Source organism: Corythoichthys intestinalis, chromosome 12, assembly GCF_030265065.1.
Source record: "Corythoichthys intestinalis isolate RoL2023-P3 chromosome 12, ASM3026506v1, whole genome shotgun sequence".
Taxonomy (NCBI): Eukaryota; Metazoa; Chordata; class Actinopteri; order Syngnathiformes; family Syngnathidae; genus Corythoichthys; species Corythoichthys intestinalis.
In genome coordinates, this window is record NC_080406.1 from 6,278,401 (window position 1) to 6,295,051 (window position 16,651).

At 41.7% G+C, this 16,651-nt stretch overlaps 1 protein-coding gene across 2 annotated transcripts in view; it reads left to right on the forward strand.

Annotated features, from left to right (window-relative positions):
* si:dkey-100n23.5 overlaps positions 1–16,651 on the forward strand; it is a 244,013-nt gene that overhangs the window by 91,764 nt on the left and 135,598 nt on the right. For both annotated transcript variants that reach the window (XM_057853479.1, XM_057853481.1), the window contains one exon: positions 12,489–12,567. In XM_057853479.1, the coding sequence (XP_057709462.1) occupies positions 12,489–12,567 (79 nt within the window). The remainder of the gene's footprint in view (positions 1–12,488; positions 12,568–16,651) is intronic.

The following is a 16,651-nucleotide window of genomic DNA, read 5'->3' on the forward strand; positions in this document are numbered from 1 at the left end:
AAATAAAGAAGGGCTCGTGGTTAAATTGTTCAATTCAATTCAATTCAATTCAATTCAATTCAATTTTATTTGTATATCCCTAAATCACAACAACAATGTCTCAAAGGGCTTTACAGAAATGAAGCAACAAAAATGAATAGATACAGTTCAAGTCCTGGGTATCCCCTATCCTTAAGACCCTCCATGCCGGCAAGGAAAAACTCCAAAAACTCCAGAGTCAATTGGGAGAAAAATGAGAAACCTCGGGGAGTACCACAGTCAGGAGAGATCCACTCCCAGGACGGATAGACAGGAACCCCAGAACTGCTAGTGGGAATTAGCAGGCGAAGTTACAGTCCGTAATAATACAGTGGAATAAAGGAGCAAGAAGAGGTCCATCTAGCCAGTTGAGACGAGAAATTGTTGCCGTTGTGAAAACTGTTTGAAACGGCACAGCTGTTTTTCGGTAACCGTTTCAGTAACAATCATCGATGTGTGTGTCAGGAAATAATTCTAGAATATTTTACTATGTACATGAGTGAAACAGAAAAACAAGCTTTTTTTCAATGGAACCCCAAAAAGAGTCAAAATTAAAGTGCGTATGACAGGAGAAAAAGTCTTAAATAGGATTATTATGTGAATTAGAATCATATTTTGAGACGATTCGACAATATACAACAATTTAGCAAAGCGCATATGACGAGAAATTAGTCTTTTAATCTGCCGGTTAGCCATGCCTATCATTATGGGGCTCTAGCGTCCTCAACAGGTGGATGACGTCAGCGGGTGACTGGGCTCATCGGTTTTACTATTCAGCCCATTGAGGGGGAATTATTCAGAACGAAGAAAACGCGACGAAGAAATGTCATTGTTTCAGTCTCCATCTTCCATCTTCCATGCCGCTTATTCCTCACGAGGGTCGCGGAGGTGCTGGAGCCTATCCCAGCTAACTACAGGCAGTAGGCAGGGGACACCCTGAACTCTCTACTCCAATATTTTTACAGGATATTCTTTTTATCCAAGTATTTTTCCCCAATAGCTAAATAAATGGCAGGGTCATGACAAATAACAGTCTTGTGCTAAATGGAATATGAAAGAATAAAAATGCATTTATTCAAGACGACATGGCAAAATGACTCCATAATGGTCAAAACTGTCCACTTCACCTTTACTGTCGCACCTCCCGAACAATATTTTATGCCACCTAAATCGGGCTTATGTCATTTCCCTTCCCCGGCTTCGGAGAATGTAAACACACCAAGAGGCATGACAGCTGGCCGACATGCTAACTAGCGGTGCAACGGTTTGCGGTTCAAAGTCAAACCGTACGGTTCGCCCTGTACGGTTCAATACGCCTTTATGAACCGCGCCTTTTCGGTTTTGCAATTAATGTATTCCGAACGCTTGTGGAATTAATTGATTGGAGGTGTGCAAAATTTCCGATTCTTAGATTATTCGCGATTGGGCCGTGGAAGATTCGAGAACGATTCACAAACATCCAAATTCCGATTATTGAAATATGCCAAGTAAAGCGGAAGTACAACACACTCAGCGCGCCGCGCGGACTTCGGGACGGAACGGAGCGGGAGTAGCTAAACATTATGCTTCTCATTAACCGGCCCCTCGGGTAATGCCAGCGCTCAACTCACGGCTCTAGCTCAACTCATGCCACGAGTTAAAAAAACACAACAACATACCTGACTGCTGCCGAAAAGCTGCTACAAGTACAGCTAAGCTACATAATGTTACGGTAGATATCATTTATATAGGACTAGATGGATTATAGACTCGGTAGCGGTAGCAGCACATCTGCAAAAAGCTAGATGCGGGCGTTAGTAAACGGCCGCCATCTTAAAGCAGTAAACTTCCCTGCAATGCTGTTGTAGCGAACCTTCCAAGCAAACCTAATTAACTTTTTATCTAAAATACTCCTAAATCGGTAAAATATTGACTTGAATCTATCTTTAAAATAGTTTATAAAACTTTCACATGTCAAAAGTAGACAAAAGGGAAATTATGGAATAACGGGAGCAATTTTAACAACTTTAACGGTTGATTCACAACATTAAATTAATTGAATGTAGTTTAAAGCTGCTGATACAGAATGGGGACTGGAGTTTTTTTATTTAATGTTATTTTTGTATATTTGTTTACTGCTATATGTTAACTTGATTCTGAAATAGTAGTTTGGTTTAGCCTGAGAGTATTTTTGAACAATTTTGGAACTAATGTACAAAACTTTATTTTATTAAAAAAAAAAAAAAAGGAGGGGGGTCCATCAATAATCGTTTTATAATCGAATCGGAGCCTCTGAATCGTAATCGTAATCGAATCGTTAGGTGCCCAAAGGTGCCCTGTGTGCCTGTGTGTGACGTGAAGCACCGCTGTGCAGAAATTCCCGCCCCGCAAGTAAATGTCGGATCGCTGTCAAGCACCTGTGTAATAGAAGCCGAGTAACGCCCTCTCTCACTTACGAGCGAAGTGAAAGTGAAACAAGAAAGAAAACAAATAGCTATGGCGAGCGGAGGAGTGGAGAAACCGAATTTTGAGGAAGCACTGGCTTCTTTCAAATCTGCGGTGTGGCAACATTTTGATTTCCCCGTGGACTACAATGCGGAGGGAGAGAAAATATTGAAAAAAAAAATGCAAGCATTGCTCCGCGCTTGTTCCCCATGCTAATGGCAACGCTTTTATAACATGACTCCGGCACCTCAGCCGGCATCACCCACAGATGTCACTTTCTCAGGGTAGGACAACCCCGAAGATGACACCAGTGAAAACACACGGCGGGCTTCGTTAATTTATTTGCAACGCTTGACCCGCGTTACATTGTTCCCTCGCGGACATATTTCTCCAACAACGTAATCCCCGACATTTATGAAATCGAAGATGATTTTGCTAAAGCACATAGTTTCACCCTGACCACTGATAGTTGGACGTCCCGTGCTACAGAGTGCTCCTACCTAACTGTTACGGTCCACTATAATTCATACCTGTCAAGTTGTACGGTCTCGTCGTAATTTGTAAAAGTGAGCACTCATTTTCAAATGTGGACGCCGTACGTTACGTTCAAAATCTGCACGTTTTTCGTGCATTACGTTTTTTTTTTTCACCTGTTCGGATTTGGTCACCGTTTCAGCAACGAGACAATGTTCGTTAATACGTCGGTTGAATGGCGCGAGAAAAGTCAGAGACACGGAGAGTGAAGAGTGTTTGTTGAGACGCTGTAGCAAACGCGATGCTAGGCTAGGTGGCTCCAATATTTCCCGATTTAGCCGACAGCATACAATCTACGCCTAGATACCGCATGCATATAGCTAGCGTTAGTAAACAGCCGCCATTTTAGAGCAGTAAACTTCTCAGAAAGGCTCTGTTGTAGTGAACCTTCCTAGAGAATCTAAGTAACTTTTAATCTAAAATACTCCTAAATCGGCAAAACCTTGACTTGAGTCTATCTTTAAAGGATGAAACAGTTTTAAAATTTTCACATGTCGAATGTAGACAGAAGGGAACTAATGCAAAAACGGGAGCAATTTTATCAACTTTAACGGTTGATTCACAACATTAAATGACCTCCAAACATAGCAAAGGTTACTATGTTTTTGGGTTTGTTTGTTTGTTGTTGTTTTTTTTTTTATGAAAAAAAAAAACAAAACATTAAAGGTATCACCAGTTACTTTGCCAAGTAACTTTTTTAATACTGTGTTTGTATTTCAGTAGTCAGTCACGACACTAGCCAAAGAGCTAAGAGGCATTTTAACAGTCGAAAATGTTTACATTTTAAGTGTTTATTTCATTTTTTTAAAGCAAAATAAGGGCAGTTTAAAAAATAAAATAAAAATGCAAAATGCAAACCGAACCGAAACCGTGATCCCAAAACAGAGGTTCAAACCGAACGGTGGGCTAACTGAACCGTTGCACCCCTAATGCTAACCCGAACCGAGTGATGTTTCAAATTCTTCGAAGCGGAAAATCACACATAACTAGCCCGGATCATTTCACATGACGACTGGGTTGTCGATTGTCTTCGCCGATCGGCAAACTGCCCAGCGGAGAGCAATTTAGAGCTCGTTCCGCTGCTACTACTGACAGGAGAGCTCGCCGGGGAAGCAGCTGGACAATGACCGCCGAACAAACCGGCCGACGTCGGAGGAGCGTGTGTTTCCCAAATGGTCAACAAGAATATGGCGAAGTCGTAAACAGCGAGTGGAGGGCGGCTGCAGTTGTTGTGCAGCTAACATACAACAGTACGGCTGTATAGTGAAGAGGACTCCTTCCTCCGTACACGTCACAGCGCCCTCTTTCTCAACTCGAGACTGTTGCCGGAAGTCATTCATTTTCATGGCGTGGGATTTTAAAAACTAAATAAATATAGTGATAGCTTCCACACACTTCCAAGCGGTCCATTTCATTCAGGAGCATAAAATACAGCGTGTATTATGAAATAAACATGCTTTTTCGTGTCACAGGCACTTTAATGTGACACAAATTACAACTATGTACTTCAGGACAATTTGCTACCTGGGTAGTCAGAGGGATGGCAATGAATGAACGAATTGGATGTCTACTAGCGATTAACTCAATTCACAGCAGAAAGACAAAAAAGAGCTTGTTTTTCTGTTTATTACAACTTATAGCAACTTTTGTGGGTTGTTTGTATTTCCTCAGTCAGCTAAGAAACTTGTTTTCAACCCAGTCCTTATTTTTTTGCCTTTTTTTGTCTGTAATAGTAAAAATTGAACTTGTTTCAAATCGTCAAGGAATCTTTATGCAAATGCAAAGATGTTCCATTAATATCACAATACTGCACCTTCTCAGGCTTTTGCAACTTTCAAAAGGTACCCATTCAAGGCATGAATAGTAATTTTACCTCAAACTTTGGCCAAGGTTCTGAATAAATTTGGGCTTGACTGTATTAAGAGTAAGAATTTAGTGTGATTTACCTAAATGTACGGAGCTTAGGACTGTCTTGAAAGGTATTTGTTTTGACCTTGGATGAGTCGCAGGAATTGCAGTCGATTGTCAGAGAATAGAAAGTGTTTTTCATTTCTCCGTAACAGCTGAAAACGCTGAGTTCAGGTGAGTCCACAACCCAGAAAACACTGTTTGGACTGACACAGTACATACAGTGCCTTGCAAAAGTATTCGGCCCCCTTGAACCTTGCAACCTTTCGCCACATTTCAGGCTTCAAACATAAAGATATAAAATTTTAATTTTTTGTCAAGAATCAACAACAAGTGGGACACAATCGTGAAGTGGAACAAAATTTATTGGATAATTTAAACTTTTTTAACAAAGAAAAAACTGAAAAGTGGGGCGTGCAATATTATTCGGCCCCCTTGCGTTAATACTTTGTAACGCCACCTTTTGCTCCAATTACAGCTGCAAGTCGCTTGGGTTATGTTTCTATCGGTTTTGCACATCGAGAGACTGACATTCTTGCCCATTCTTCCTTGCAAAACAGCTCGAGCTCAGTGAGGTTGGATGGAGAGTGTTTGTGAACAGCAGTCTTCAGCTCTTTCCACAGATTCTCGATTGGATTCAGCTCTGGACTTTGACTTGGCCATTCTAACACCTGGATACGTTTATTTTTGAACCATTCCATTGTAAATTTGGCTTTATGTTTTGGATCATTGTCCTGTTGGAAGATAAATCTCCGTCCCAGTCTCAGGTCTTGTGCAGATACCAACAGGTTTTCTTCCAGAATGTTCCTGTATTTGGCTGCATCCATCTTCCCGTCAATTTTAACCATCTTCCCTGTCCCTGCTGAAGAAAAGCAGGCCCAAACCATGATGCTGCCACCACCATGTTTGACAGTGGGGATGGTGTGTTCAGGGTGATGAGCTGTGTTGCTTTTACGCCAAACATATCGTTTTGCGTTGTGGCCAAAAAGTTCAATTTTGGTTTCATCTGACCACAGCACCTTCTTCCACATGTTTGGTGTGTCTCCCAGGTGGCTTGTGGCAAACTTTAAACGAGACTTTTTATGGATATCTTTGAGAAATGACTTTCTTCTTGCCACTCTTCCATAAAGGCCAGATTTGTGCAGTGTACGACTGATTGTTGTCCTATGGACAGACTCTCCCACCTCAGCTGTAGATCTCTGCAGTTCATCCAGAGTGATCATGGGCCTCTTAGCTGCATCTCTGATCAGTTTTCTCCTTGTTTGAGAAGAAAGTTTGGAATGACGGCCGGGTCTTGGTAGATTTGCAGTGGTCTGATGCTCCTTCCATTTAAATATGATGGCTTGCTCAGTGCTCCTTGAGATGTTTAAAGCTTGGGAAATCTTTTTGTATCCAAATCCGGCTTTAAACTTCTCCACAACAGTATCTCGGACCTGCCTTGTGTGTTCCTTGGTTTTCATAATGCTCTCTGCACTTTAAACAGAACCCTGAGACTATCACAGAGCAGGTGCATTTATACGGAGACTTGATTACACATAGGTGGATTCTATTTATCATCATCGGTCATTTAGGACAACATTGGATCATTCAGAGATCCTCACTGAACTTCTGGAGTGAGTTTGCTGCACTGAAAGTAAAGGGGCCGAATAATATTGCACGCCCCACTTTTCAGTTTTTTATTTGTTAAAAAAGTTTAAATTATCCAATAAATGTTGTTCCACTTCACGATTGTGTCCCACTTGTTGTTGATTCTTGACAAAAAAATTAAATTTCATATCTTTATGTTTGAAGCCTGAAATGTGGCGAAAGGTTGCAAGATTCAAGGGGGCCGAATACTTTTGCAAGGCACTGTATGTGCGACTATTTTCCCATCAGGGGCCATTTGATGAAATAATATGATGTAATGATCCGACAAATGCTCGTTATTATAAACGTTAAAGTGCCTGTGACACCATTAAAAATATCTTATACTGGTATAGCATTATTATGTGAATTAGAATAATATTTTGAGACTGTCAGGGAAGTTCAAGTTTGAACTACGAGACAAGTATCAACAAATAGCTCAAATAAGAGAAGATAATCAAACTCAGCCAAGGATTGGCTGCTTCGAAGACTTTATAAACAAGATATACACTCACCTGCCACTTTATTAGGTATACCATGCTAGTAACGGGTTGGACCCCCTTTTGCCTTCAGAACTGCCTCAATTCTTCGTGGCATAGATTCAACAAGATGCTGGAAGCATTCCTCAGAGCGTTTGGTCCATATTGACATGATGGCATCACACAGTTGGTGCAGATTTGTTGGCTGCACATCCATGATGCGAATCTCCCGTTCCACCACATTCCAAAGATGCTCTATTGGATTGAGATCTGATGACTGTGGAGGCCATTTGAGTACAGTGAACTCATTGTCATGTTCAAGAAACCAGTCTGAGATGATTCCAGCTTTATGACATGGCGCATTATCCTGCTGAAAGTAGCCATCAGAAGTTGGGTACATTGTGGTCATAAAGGGATTGACATGGTCAGCAACAATACTCAGGTAGGCTGTGGCATTCCAACGATGCTCAATTGGTACCAAGGGGCCCAAAGAGTGCCAAGAAAATATTCCCCACACCATTACACCACCACCAGCCTGAACCGTTGATACAAGGCAGGATGGATGCATGCTTTCATGCCAAATTCTGACCCTACCATCCGAATGTTGCAGCAGAAATCGAGACTCATCAGACCAGGCAACGTTTTTCCAATCTTCTATTGTCCAATTTCGATGAGCTTGTGCAAATTGTAGCCTCAGTTTCCCGTTCTTAGCTGAGAGAATTGGCACCCGGCGTGGTCTTCTGCTGCTGTAACTCATCTGCCTCAAAGTTCGACGTACTGTGCGTTCAGAGATGCTCCTCTGCCAACCTTGGTTGTAACGGGTGGTTATTTGAGTCACTGTTGCCTTGCTATCAGCTCGAACCAGTCTGGCCATTCTCCTCTGACCTCTGGCATCAACAAGGCATTTCCGCCGACAGAACTGCCGCTCACTGGATATTTTTTCTTTTTCTCTGTAAACCCTAGAGATGGTGGTGCGTGAAAATCCCAGTAGATCAGCAGTTTCTGAAATACTCAGACCAGCCATTCTGGCACCAACAACCATGCCATGTTCAAAGTCACTCAAATCACATTTATTCCCCATACTGATGCTCGGTTTGAACTGCAGGAGATTGTCTTAAACCATGTCTACATGCCTAAATGCACTCTAAATGCAATTAAGTGTTAACGAGCAGTTGGATAGGTGTACCTAATAAAGTGGCCGGTGAGTGTATATCAAGGGTACAAATGGTGTGTTCCAGCCGGGAGCTGTGACCACGCAGAAGTACAACGAAAATACACAAGTCAAGGGTCTATATGCTTGTTGAAAGGGCGTTGCTTACTATGAAACGATACCTTCTACGAAAACGAAAGTGAACCTTTTACAGCCCAACTCTGGTGATTTTCCACATAAAAACATCCTAAGTTATGACCTTGGAAACCAGCTGTAGCTGGTACAAGAGGGAGTCAAATCAGATAAGGAAGTCCACAGATATCCATTGTATAATGTTCAAAGGAATCCATGGAGTACATGTATGATACAGTCTCACATGAAAGCATAAAAAATGCATATAGTGTCACAGCAGTTAATGTTTGTGTTTTTATAAGTATGAATAAAATATTCTTTCACAGAGACAATTCGACTATATACAACAAATTGGCAAAGTGCAGATAACGAGAAATTAGTCTTTGAACCTGCCGTTTAGCTAATCCTGTCTTTATGGCGCTCTGGCACCGCCATCTGGGTGATGACTTTGGCAGAGTCACGAAATCAGCTGATTTAGAATTCAGCCCAGTGGAGGAGGAAGATTCAGAACGAGGAAAATGCGACAGAGATCAGCAAATATCATCATTGTTTTTATCTCACTACTCCAATATTTCTACAGGATATTCTTTTCATCTAAGCATTTTTCCTCAGTTGCTAAATAAATGGTATGGTCATAACAAATAACAGGCTTGTGCTAAATGGAATACGAAATATTAAAAATGCATTTATTCAGGATTGCAGGGCAAAATTACTGCATAATGCTCAAAACTGATGACTTCTTAAACCTCCCGAATGGTATTTTATGCCACCAGAGTTAGTCCGGCTTTTGTCGTTTCCCTGCCCTGGCTTCGGAGACGGAGGAAAGGGCGTAAACACAAGAGGAGTCGTGAGAGCTAGGCGACATGCTAACCTGAACCGAGCGGCTCTTCCAAGTCTTTTCCTTGCCTTTTGAAAACGAAAAATCACACAAAACTACCCCGACTTATGTCACACACAGCAGCGGGGTTGATTGTCTTCACGATCGGCCAGTCCCCGGCGGCGAGCAAGTTTCGGCTCGTCGTTCTGCTCTGGCCCCAGCAGAAAGGCAGTGCTCATCCCAGGGACGTAGAGGGGAATGAACGGCGAAAATAGCGCATTCTCGGTGGACAAACTGGCCGACGTCGGCGTGCGTGGCTGGCCGAGCCCAAGCCGAGGATAGCGACCATGGTGTGCGACAAGCCGCCGGTCCTCAGCTGAGTGGCCTTCTCGGTGGACAGGGAGCATTGTCACCCACAAAATGCAAGTCACCGTCTTCTTAAAACATCTGCCATGATCACGGTATTTGACATAACATAAAACACGTAGCTTTACTCACTTCGTCATCCGCCCAGTGGTCTCTTGATTGTCGGACTTGTTTTGCCCATTCTTCAAGAGCTTTTGGAAATCATAAAAGCCTCACACCACTCTCCCATGTGTAGCAACAAAAACCTGCAGCACATTGAGCTGGCGTGACGCAAAAGATAATTAACTCATTTGCTACCAAAAACGTATATATACATTCTATTTTTAATTGTTTCAGTGTCCCAAAAACGTATTTATTTGGGCCGTCATACGATTAAAATTTTCGAGTTAATCACAGCTTAAAAATTAATTAATCGTAATTAATTGCAATTCAAACCATCTATAAAATATGCCATATTTTTCTGTAAATTATTGTTGAAATGGAAAGATAAGACACAAGACGGATATATACATTCAACATACTGTACATATATTTGTTTATTATAGCAATAAATCAAGATGGTATTAACATTATTAATATTCTGTTAAAGCGGTCCATGGATAGAAAGACTTGTAGTTCTTAAAAGATAAATGCTAGTACAAGTTATAGAAATGTTATATTAAAACCCCTCTTAATGTTTTTGTTTCAATAAAATTTGTAAAATTTTCAATCAAAAAATAAACTAGTAGCTCGCCATTGTTGATGTCAATAATTACACAATGCTCATGGTGCTGAAACCCATAAAATCAGTCGCACCCAGTAGAGGTTGACAAAACACCAAAAAACAAAAGTAACAAGTAGACATGACACTGTGCTGTCATTTTAATCTGTTTGAGCGGGGCATGAGCGTTAAATGCGTCAAATATTTTAACGCGATTACTTAAAAAAATTAATTAACGCCCGTTAACGCGATAATTTTGACAGCCCTAATATTTATACGTCTTTTACGTTTTTTTCCACAAGAGATCTCTAGGTTCTGATGCAACTTCGCTCGAAAGCACAATGCTGAAAATCCATTTTAAAACAATAAAACTGGCCACTGGAGGGCAGTAGCGCATTTGGTAAGACCCGCAACCCGATTCAACAGAACGAACGGCCGGGGTGCCGGCAGAAGACGACTGAATGGACGACCAGAAGTCCAAGCAGGATGACGGGAAGGACGTCCGGGACGCTAGGCGACGAACGACCAAGTGCGACGACCAGGAGGACTTCCAGGATGCCAGGCGGCGGACGACTGAGCAGAACATCCGGGAGGACGCTCGGGATGCCAGGTGCTGGACGACCGAGCAGAACAACCGGGACCACCAGTGCAGCGGATGATGCCGTTGAGTCCGTGCTGCTTGCCGAGCAGAGCCCGCGCTGCCGTGCTCGGCCGCTCGCGTCCCCGCGACCCTTCAGTGTCCCGTGACTCAGCCGGAAACGCGCACGCCAAAACCAGTTCCCCCTCACAAAAGAAAGACTCAAAAAAATCCATCTTGATGAGACAGGCGGCTGAAGGGAATAGGTACCGTTATCGCACACACCATATAATTGTTTGCATTAGTCTAACACATTCATCTAACTATAGTTTAGGCAGACTTCACTCCATGCCATTGGACACAGTAAACTGAATCACCTTATTAGGGCTCATGAGGGGGAAATGGAAAAAGGTACCGTTTCTCGTAGGCACCGTCTAACTGTTTGCATTACTCTTAACACGTAATATAATTAATCAGGAAATAGTATCGTTTCTCATATTTACTGTAGGACTGTACTACTTTAACATACCTAATATAAAATAGCACACCATAGTTTCATGAAAAGCAGCAGAATAGATACACCACGCCTTCTTATCACAGAAGCCGAACGTGTGCGTCACGAGCAAGATTGACGCACCAACTATCGCAATCAGTTCTCGTGGCCACTGCAACGACAAAGAGCAGGGCGCTCTGTCTTAAAACAAGTAGCGTCTCCCGGGTAACAAGTTGATAGCGAGCGCTTGGGACGTCGAGACCAGCGTCTGTCGCTGTGGCAACCACGTCCCATCCACGGACGAACCTAACCGCCCAAAACTGGCCACAGAGGGATGGTCCTGAAAAAACACTCAGTCACACCTTCGGCCCGGCCCACTCCACCGCAAACTTCAAAAAGACTGAACACTGAGATAACGTTCGTTATTTGCTGCTCAGGAACTTTTCTATGTAGCCTTGTTTTGGATTTAGCATTGTTCCTCCGTCGTCTGTTTTTGCCTTGTTTTTGACCATTGTTGACGAATGAATTGTCAACCTGTTTTTGGTGAGCCTGAGTCAGTACAAAGGGTTAACACAAGAGGTGAACGCGCGAAATTTCCCCCTTCCCGGTTGGCGCGCGGAGGCGGTGAGCAGCGGAGCACCATTTCTGTTCGGCTGTCGCCGTTTCCGTGCGGCTTTGCCGGGGGGTAGGGGTGAATTCCAACACGGCGATGAGGGAAAAGTTTACCCCGGCTGTCGCAGCCACAACAGCGTAATCTCTCAGTTCAATAGTTTAGTTATGGATAAATAAATTGTTACTTTGCTATCAAAAGCTCTGTTTGTCTTGTTGTTTGTTATTTTGTAGACTGAAAACATTATTCAGATGTTTGGGATGTCACAAAAGCAAAAAATAACCGCGTTAAAGTCAAAGTTATGTTTGAAATGTAAGCTTTCACAAAAAGTTCAATTTCCCTGTTTTTTAAATTGCTCAAACTAAGATTTCTAAAGAATGGAAAAAGATATGAACTTTTTTTTTCAGCTGAAAGAACACACACATCCAAGCGGTCCATTTCATACAGGAGCATAAAATACTGCGTGTAGTATGAAATAAACATGCTTTTTTGTGATTTAAATGCAATTTGCAATTTAATGTTACTTGCTGCACTATTTCATCACTCCTTTTCGGTTTTGTGGCTTCAGTAAGCATTCCTACGATAAGAATGAAACGGCTCCAACACCTGGTGCACGTGGTCGTTCTTTGTTCATTTTTTTTTTCTTTCACCTCGCAGATGGTACGTGCCTCTGTTCACACTCATCCTGCTGATGAGCTGTTGCTACGCCAGGATCATCTGCGTGGCAAATAACCGGGTAAGTGTGCGGTCATTGGGCTGCATCCGCATACATTGTGACCTTTCGAAGATGCGTCAAATCGGTGTCGAGTACGAAGCCACGTGGTGGAAGCGCGCCCGAACGAACAGAGGCGAACGTCGGCACTTAGCCGAGCGGACGTCCGCCTATAAATAACTGACATTTGGGATAATTTGCCTTTGTTGCCTCATCCAACAGGTTTGTCTGACCTGCCCCCAGGCTTTCAATAGCCGATTCTTTTGTCTGTCCAAGCTTTGGCAGAACTTGGCAATGAACCTTTACCCTCAGTTTTATTTTTGAATCCAATTTTTTTTTTCACGACCTCGGTTTTGCGCGCTTCCTTGCAAGCTTCAATGGAAATGAGCCAATTCTCGCATATATACAGTGGGGCAAAAAGTATTTAGTCAACCACCAATTGTGCAAGTTCTCCTACTTGAAAAGATTAGAGAGGCCTGTAATTGTCAACATGGGTAAACCTCAACCATGAGAAACAATGTGTGAAAAAAAACCCCAGAAAATCACAGTTTGATTTTTAAAGAATTTATTTGCAAATTATAGTGGAAAATAAGCATATGGTCACCTACAAACAAGCAAGATTTATGGCTGTCAAAGAGGTCTAACTTCTTCTAACGAGGTCTAACGAGGCTCCACTCGTTACCTGTATTAATGGCACCTGTTTTAACTCATTATCGGTATAAAAGACACCTGTCCACAACCTCAGTCAGTCACACTCCAAACTCCACTATGGCCAAGACCAAAGAGCTGTTTAAGAACACCAGAGACAAAATTGTAGACCTGCACCAGGCTGGGAAGACTGAATCTGCAATAGGTAAAACACTTGGTGTAAAGAAATCAACTGTTGGAGCAATTATTAGAAAATGGAAGACATACAAGATCACTGATAATCTCCCTCGATCTGGGGCTCCATGCAAGATCTCTACCCGTGACATCAAAATGATAACAAGAACGGTAAGCAAAAATCCCAGAACCACACGGGGGGGACCTAGTGAATGACCTACAGAGAGCTGGGACCACAGTAACTAAGGCTACTATCAGTAACACAATGTGCCGCCAGGGACTCAAATCCTGCACTGCCAGACGTGTCCCCCTGCTGAAGCCAGTACACGTCCAGGCCTGTCTGCTGTTCGCGAGAGAGCATTTGGATGATCCAGAAGAGGACTGGGAGAATGTGTTATGATCAGATGAAACCAAAATAGAACTTTTTGGTAGAAACACAGGTTCTCATGTTTGGAGGAGAAAGAATACTGAATTGCATCCGAAGAACACTATACCCACTGTGAAGCATGGGGGAGGAAACATCATGCTTTGGGGCTGTTTTTCTGCAAAGGGACCAGGATGACTGATCTGTGTAAAGGAAAGAATGAATGGGGCCATGTATGGAGAGATTTTGAGTTAAAATCTCTTTCCATCATTAAGGGCATTGAAGTTGAGACGTGGCTGTGTCTTTCATCATGACAATGATCCCAAACACACTGCAAGGGCAACAAAGGAGTGGCTTCGTAAGAAGAATTTCAAGGTCTTGAAGTGGCCTAGCCTGTCTCCAGATCTCAACCCCTTAGAAAATCTGTGGAGGGAATTGAAAGTCTGTGTTGCCCAACGACAGCCCCAAAACAACACTGCTCTAGAGGAGATCTGGATGGAGGAATGGGCCAAAATAGCAGCAACAGTGTGTGAAAAGCTTGTGAAGAATTACAGAAAAGGTTTGACCTCCGTTATTGTAAGTATTGAGATGAACTTTTGGTATTGACCAAATACTTATTTTCCACCATGAAATATTAAATGTGATGGTTCACTGACTTATTTTACCCCTTCTATCATTATTTGTATACTATCCTCATTAAAATATGAAAACCTATAATGTTTGGGTGGTTTTAGTTCAAGCAGACACTGTTTTTTCATCTGTGTGATTTTGACAAAGATCAGATCACATTTGTGAGTTTATGCAGAAATGTGAGAAATTTCAAAAGGTTCAGATACTTTTTAATACCAATATACTTTATAGAACTGTAGATGATTGGCAGCATGAATGCACACTGAAGTCTTTGGAATTCTTTAGTTTTTCTTCATTCTGTGATGCACAATATTCAGTGAACAATCCCCGTTCCTTTATTTCAGCCTTTTGTTCCCTTACGGACTACTCCAATGTGACGTTTTGCCTATTGTCTTAATTCTATAGAAACGATTGCGCTTTGGACGACGCAGGCTGATCGATCTCCTCTCTGTCTCGCAGAGAAGCTGCGTTCTTTTCCACTGCGAGGGTGCAGTCGAAAAAGCCCGTAGGCGGCATTCCGCAAGGTCCACATAGCTGACATTCCCGCAATATGACAGCATGGTGCACAAAGCCCATTGGCGCACTTGAGTTTAGAATGATTTTGGATTTCTTTTGCAAGCCAAGGTATAAAAGACGATAAACGGCACAAATTTCAAGTCTCTTCAAGGTCATTATTAGCCAGTCAACCCAGGTGAACCCGTTTGGATGGCTATTGTTGTCAATGGCTGGCACTGCGTTAAGAAAGACACAAGAATGTTGGAATAATATAGTGTTGCTGTATTTATATACCAAAATGTTGCACTGTAATCATGGGTGAAAGTGGCTTGAATTTCTCGTCGAAACTCCCTGACATGAAGGTCGCCCCAAAGCCATTTTTTTTGTTTTTGTTTTGGAACCTCTTAATACCACTGAAATGCAGAGAAAACTGCTTTTGGCACAATTATACCGTATTGGCCCGAATATAAGACGGCCTTGATTATAAGACGACCCCCTCTTTTTCAAGACTCAAGTTTGAAAAAAGACTTTTCGAACACCAAATTAATTTTTATACAGAAAATAATTACAGTACATCCGAAACAAATTATTATAACTAGGGTTGTTCCGATCATGTTTTTTTGCTCCCGATCCGATCCCCATCGTTTTAGTTTGAGTATCTGCCGATCCCAATCCGATTGCTTTTTTTTTTTGCTCCCGATTCAATTCTAATCATTCCCGATAATTTTTCCCAATCATATACGTTATGGCAATGCATTAAGAAAAAAATGAATAAAACTCGGACGAATATATACATTCAACATACAGTACATAAGTACTGTATTTGTTTATTATGACAATAAATCCTCAAGATGGCATTTACATTATTAACATTCTTTCTGTGAGAGGGATCCACGGATAGAAAGACTTGTGACTTTGTATATTGTGACTAAATATTGCCATCTAGTGTATTTGTTAAGCTTTCAGTAAATGATACTGTGGCCATGCCCAAATGCATGATGGGTGGATGTAACACGCCTTTAGCAACCATGACTGTGCGTAGTGCTACCAATTGATATATCTTCTCTGCGTTGGGAAATAACATAGGGTGTTCAGAAAAAGATCAATTGCCACCTTGCTTCCCCACATTGCTTCCCATGATATTTTTAATCGTAGGGAGAGGGATTGTAAGGCTTTAGACAATTAAAAAAAGGCTCCTAAGGCTGCCAAAATTCACTCCACTCATTTTACGCTGCCTTTTAGCTCTCTCTATAGGTAAAACGGCTCCATTACAGATTGTGCGCGACAATGCGTGAGTGGGTCGTGCAGCGCGTGCATTAATTGCATTAAATATTTTAATGTGATACATTTTTTAAAAAATTAATTACCGCCGTTATCAGGATAAATTCGATAACCCTACCTTAAGCCTATACTAAAGACTGGATGAGTGTAACATATTATGTCTGTAACGTTAAATACAATTAGAAAACAATTTAATGAAAAAAAAAAATATATGTATATATATATATATATATATTTAAAAAAGGCATGTCCGATATTTTTTTGCCGATTCCAATACTTTGAAAATGACGTGATCGGACCCGATCAATCGGGATGCCAATCGATCGGGACATCTCTAATTATAATATATATGAGAGAAATGTTGTTGAGAGATGTTATTTTGCCTCATTCAAATCTTAATATCTGAACATTTAAATATGTAAACTAAAGTGCATTCACATTCGTATATGAATGGCTCCTGGTTTTTGAAATGTAAATAAACCAATCTATTGTGATAAAACAACAAAATTGCAATAA